This window comes from Pelophylax lessonae, assembly GCF_965119305.1.
Source record: "Pelophylax lessonae genome assembly, chromosome: 11".
NCBI classification, from domain to species: Eukaryota; Metazoa; Chordata; class Amphibia; order Anura; family Ranidae; genus Pelophylax; species Pelophylax lessonae.
In genome coordinates, this window is record NC_138778.1 from 237,375,215 (window position 1) to 237,381,560 (window position 6,346).

Sequence of the window (6,346 nt, forward strand, 5' to 3'; positions counted from 1 at the left end):
AGCCACCATAATATGGACTATATAGTGTGATTTATTCACCATTTACCCGATTATATATCTGAATTCACCTTCACTTGAATATTTCCATCTGACTGTGGTTCCAGTCACCGGATTTATTACACTGGTCACTTTCACTTTATATATATCACCAAGTTAGTTTATTGGTCAATATATAATTTTTGCTTGTGAATCATTTATTTATTCACTGGATCAATGCTACTGGGTTTTCAATTTGATACCCAGACTGTTGCACCACACTTGCACAAGTCACTTTATATCACAGGTTTTTCTTTTCTGTGTCACCTAGTCACTCACTGGGCACACACCCAAGTAGCCCAGACCGTTGCAATTTATATATAGTGTAACACTTTCTTTTGCTTATATGTTTTATCTACACAAATAATTATCAGCTATATATCATCTTGTATAGATCCAAGGCACGTTATACTTCTGCATTCTCGTATATTGTTCTTCGTTGGATTGGCTGGATTCCCACAGAGGATTGCCTTTACATGATAGTTGTCTATATATGATACAGTATCTGTCCAATACAGTCACAAGACTTACTAATACTCCTCCTGTAGTACCTACCTTCCCCTACATCCTATCCCAGGCAGCGCCATATTCCCTCACCCCTTAATCTGAACTACACTTCTAGATATAACCTTTTGGTAACATCCGAGGGGGGCAGCAGCCTTTTCTCCCATATCCACAGCGTGGAATCTTTTCTTTACATTTCTGCTGCCTTTGATACGGTTGACCACCCCCTCCTCCTCAAAAAACCCCACGCCTTTGGTCTCCGTAACTGCAGTCTTCACTGGTTCTCTTCATACTTATCCAACTGCACCTTTATCATTACTTACAATTCTACTTCCTCCTCTCCTCTCCTCTCCTCTCCCTTTCTCTGTTGGGGTCCCCCAAGGTTCTGTTCTTGGGCCTCTCAGATTTTCAATCTACACCTCCTCTCTGGGTCAGTTGATAGCCTCCATGGCTTCCAATACCATCTCTACGCTGATGACATCCAAATCTATTTTTCCGCCCCTCAGCTCTCTCCCTCAGTCTCCTCACGTATTACTAATTTACTATCAGATATATCAGTCTGGATGTCTCACCACTTCCTCAAACTCAATCTATCCAACACCGAACTTAGATTTTTTCCTCCACCATGTGCCCCTTCCCCCGATCTCTCTGTCAATATCGATGGCACAACTCTCAGCCCATCCCCGCATGCCAAGGTCCTAGGTGTTGTCCTGGACTCAACTATCCTTCAAGCCCCACATCCAATCATTGTCCAAATCTTGCCACCTCAACCTCTGCAACATCTCCAAAATACGCCCCTTCCTAACCAATGACACAACAAAGCTTCTAGTTCACTCCCTGGTCATCTCTCGCCTCGACAACTGCAATTCCCTTCTCATTGGCTTACTTATGCACAGGCTCCTCCCCCTTCAGTCCATCATGAATGCTGCTGCCAGGCTCATCCACCTTACCAATCGCTCAGTGTCCTCCACCCCTCTCTGTCAATCCCTCCACTGGCTTCCGCTCACCCAACAAAATAAATTTAAAATACTAACAACATCTTACAAAGCCATCCACAGCTCTGCCCCCAGCTACATCACTAGCCTCGTCTCCAAATACCAACCTAATCGTTCTCTTCGTTCCTCCCAGGACCTCCTGCTCTCTAGCTCCCTCGTCACCTGCTCCCATACATGCCTCCAGGACTTTACCAGAGCCTCTCCAATCCTATGTAACCCCAATCTGTCCGATTATCTCCTACTCTATTAACTTTTAGACGATCCCTGAAAACCCTCCTATTCAGAGAAGCCTATCCTACCCACACCTAACATCTGTACTTCCATTTTCTCCATCAGCCCATCCCCCACAGTTATTGCCTTTTGTTTCATTTGACCCACCCTTCTAGATTGTAAGCTCTAATGAGCAGGGCCCTCTGATTCCTCCTGTACTGAATTGTATTGTAACTGTATTGTTTTCCCTCACATTGTAAAGCGCTGCGCAAACTGTTGGCACCATATAAATCCTGTATAATAATAATAATAATAACCTCCTTCCTCCTCTTGCCACTTCCAGCTTTGTCTCCTCTCTACTTCCTCCTAAGTCACCTCTCACCCGGAACTTCCTTTCTTTACCTGACATCACTTCCTGTCTGTACCTGACATCACTTCCTGTCTTCCATAGAGACTTCCTGTCTGGGTAGAAGTGAGATCACCACCTTGTGGAGCTCAGAGGAACTGCAGTCCTGAGGAACATCTCGTAGTGTTCCTGGATGGGTGAGGAGAGTCCCGGGGATTGTGGGTACAGTGATATCATGTCCTCATCTCACAGGTTCCAGGACTCTCTGGGTCCCATCACCAGGCACTGCAATTATAGCGGGAGCAGTTACCTCCTTTCCGACAGTGAGAGTAAAACTCCGACATCAGCAGAGAGGCCATGAAAGTGTGTGATCAGGAGGGGACCACCAATACTGGGCCGGGGGTACTCTTTATTCTCACTGACACCAACAATGGGGATTATTATGGGCGGCACAGTGGTGTAGTGGTTAGCACTTTCACCTAGCAGCAAGAGGGTCGCTGGTTCGAATCCCAACTCTCGACACTACAAGCTTGGAGTTTGCATGTTCTCCCTGTGCCTGCCTGGGTTTCCTCCCACACTCCAAAGACATGCTGGTAGGTTAATTGGATCCTGTAAAAAATTGGCCCTACTATGTATGTATGAATGTGAGTTAGGGACCTTAGATTGTAAGCTCCTTGAGGGCAGGGACTGATGTGAATGTGCAATGTATATGTAAAAGCGCTGCGTAAATTGACAGCGCTATATATGTACCTAAAATAAATAATATTTTATATCACACCAACCATGGGGATTATTTTATATCACTGACACCAGCAATTTTATATCACTGACACCAACAATGGGGATTATTTTATATCACTGACACTAGAGCTGCACGATTCTGGCCAAAATGAGAATCACGATTTTTTAGCTTTGAATAAAGATCACGATTCTCTCACGATTCTCTGTGTAACAAAAAAAAATTTGGATAACTTTACTGTTATGTTTTTTTTTTTTTTTTCATTAAAGTTTATTAATTGCGTTTGAAAGACTGCTGCGCAAATACAGTGTGACATAAAATATTACAACAATCGCCATTTTATTCTGTAGGGTCTCTGCTAAAAAAATACATAAAATGTTTGGGGGTTCTAAGTACTTTTCTAGCAAAAAAAAATGATTTTAACTTGCAAGCAACAAGTGTCAGAAGAGGTTAAACTTCCTTTCTCCCTGGCAGAGGGAAGGAAAAGATACAATGTAATCATTTTGTTTATAGTTACTGGGAGTTTTCCACAGCTGTTTTCTCTGCTCCCTCAGCTATGCAAAGAATCCAGCATATGTCAGGTTTAGATCGTCAGGGGGGGGTGAATCGAGATCGCGATTTTCATACGATTAATCGTGCAGCTCTAACTGACACCAAAAATGGGGATTATTTTATATCACTGACACCAACAATTTTATATCACTGACACCAACAGTGGGGATTATTTTATATCACTGACACCAACAATGGGATTATTTTATCTCACTGACACCAACAATGGGATTATTTTATCTCACTGACACCAACAATGGGGATTATTTTATATCATTGACACCAACAATGGGGATTATTTTATCTCACTAAGATCAACAATGGGACTGTGATGCCCCATACACACGTGCAGATTATCTGCAGACTTTTGTCTGCAGACTTACCAAAACCATATAATATGAGGTCAAACCTAAACACTTTCAATTTGTATGCAATCCGGCAGGCCCTTGCACTACATAGAAAAGGTAAGTCTGCAGACAAAAGTCTGCAGATAATCTGCACGTGTGTATGGGGCATGACAGTGTTCCCCGTCACTGGGACTGAGGGACAGATACTTGGGGGATGATGAGAGAATGGTTTGGATAGCTTCAGATGGGAGAGTGATATTTGTATACGGTGTCTCTCATGAAATGTGAAGATTTGATCCCACTTTGCACTGTGAGACCTGCGGCCTGTTGCCCAGGAGTCTGTGACACCTAGATGTGTATTCCATGTTTTTCAATGTAGTATACAGATAAACTGTCATTGGTAGTCTTGTCCTATTGTTTGTGTATTGAGATAATGTGTTAATTATCTGGAGCCTTGTCATAGGTCCTGGGTGGGTAGGAGACGGTGAGACCCCAACCAAGCTGCGGCTGTTTGTGGGGTCTGAAGTGGTTACGGTGTCTGGTGGATTGCTTGGAGCCCTCGGGAAGCACTAGGAGAATCCGTCGAAAGAAGGTACCCGGTCGGGGTGCCGGTTGATCCCGTCACTCTACCAATGTGGCAAAGCATTTCAATACATGCCATGGTGGTGATAAAACAGCTGTACAGGTTCAAGTCATTGACAAGTTTACGGTGCCCAAAAGGGGGGATGTTGCCTTTTGGCTATTGTGCCAGGGGGAGGTTTTCTGCATTTTCCCTCTCAAGACCCGTATTCCCAAAGGACTCAGTTTCGAGTGGGACATTATCCATTTTTATGATTGAGTGAAAGGAATACTTCCCCCTCCCCCCTCTTTACACTTTGGTGTGCCCTTCCTGTGTTTCTCCCCTTATAATTTTGCATGTTTTTTTACATTTTACTTTGCGTGTGTTTCATAGATGAAGCATGCTGGGTAATTGCGGGTGTTTATTGAGTGATGATGTTTTCCATCTTCATCATGTCCCCACTTTTCCTATATGGACATTCTGTGAATTTACCTGCATGGACATTGTAACGGATCAACCGGCACCCCGACTGGGTACCTCTGTTGACGGATGCTCCTAGTGCTTCCAGAGGGCTCCAAGCACTCCACCAGACACCATAACCACCTCAGACCCCACGAACCGCCGCAGCTTGGTTGGGGTCTCGCCCTCTCCTACCCACCCTGGACCTATAACAAGGCTCCAGGTTCCAGTGGGTGAACCTCTCTTTCCCCAGAAAGTGAAGCAGGCACAGGAACAAGCTATTACAAGAGCTTAGTGATTATTCAAGGGAATATGGAGAGCATAGCAATCCCTTGTAGCAGGTTCCCCCAAAAAATGACAGGACTCTAGATTGAGGGTGAAGTAGAACTCAAGGTTTAATGGTACAGCTGCTATTTTATACAGTTTTCCCTTACCGCCCAGGTGGACCTTGTGGGGAACAGGACATGATATTCACAATCCAATAGAAACAGAGTTTTCCACTCAGTCACTCCCATACAGTGTACACAATCCCTCCCCTCTGCCTTATTACATTATCATATGCAGATGAAATTGTATACAGGAACAGAATTAACTCGAACACAGGACTGTATATGGCATGTTCCTGACCACTGCACTCTATACACAGGACTGTATATGACATGTTCCTGACCACTGCACTCTATACACAGGACTGTATATGACATGTTCCTGACCACTGCACTCTATACACAGGACTGTATATGACATGTTCCTGACCACTGCACTCTATACACAGGACTGTATATTACATGATCCTGACCACTGCACTCTGGGCCATTATTTATGGTTATCTGTAAACTGATGACCTGTAAAGGCTTTTAAAGCCTCACCTTTGAGCAATTTTGTGTACCAAAGATTTCCATCATTGCACCGACACACAAACTTTTATTTTTGTTCAATACATTTTTATTAGAATTTTACTTTTAACAAGATTGCAGTCATAAAAATCCCTAATTTACAGGAAGGCAGGACTTCAGTGAAAGACAATTCCGCACTCAAGGCACTAATACACCTCGAGGGTTGTGTGGGATCCCTGATGTACAGGAAGACAGGACTTCAGTGAGGAACAATTCCCTCACTCAGGACAGGAAAGTGGCTTCTCCCCTGTGTGAGATCTCTGCTTTTCACCAACGTGATATCTCTGATGTCTGTAAAGATTAGATTTATCTGAAAAACATTTCCCGCATTCAGGACAGGAATATGGCTTTTCCCCCGTGTGAGACCTCTGATGTGTGTAAAGACAAGACTTTTCTGAAAAGCTCTTCCTGCAGTCAGGACAGGAATACGGCTTCTCCCCTGTATGAACCTTCTGATGTCTGTAAAGATTGTACTTCTGTGAAAAACATTTCCCGCACTCAGGACAGGAATACGGCTTCTCCCCTGTGTGAGATCTCTGATGTGTGTAAAGAATGGACTTACTTGAAAAACATCTCCCGCACTCAGAACAGGAAAATGGCCTTTTTCCTGTGTGAGATCTCTGATGTGAGTAGAGACCGGATATCTTTGAATAACATTTTCCACAATCAGGACAGGAGTACATCTCCCCCGTGTGAGATCTCT

At 43.8% G+C, this 6,346-nt stretch overlaps 1 protein-coding gene across 1 annotated transcript in view; it reads right to left on the reverse strand.

Annotated features, from left to right (window-relative positions):
* The window catches only part of LOC309567520 (uncharacterized protein), a gene marked incomplete at its 5' end in the record, with an annotated part of 1,161,679 nt that overhangs the window by 80,987 nt on the left and 1,074,346 nt on the right, over positions 1 to 6,346 (reverse strand). The window contains one exon of the mRNA XM_082272904.1: positions 6,206 to 6,344. Coding sequence (XP_082129030.1) covers positions 6,206 to 6,344 — 139 coding nt within the window. The remainder of the gene's footprint in view (positions 1 to 6,205; positions 6,345 to 6,346) is intronic.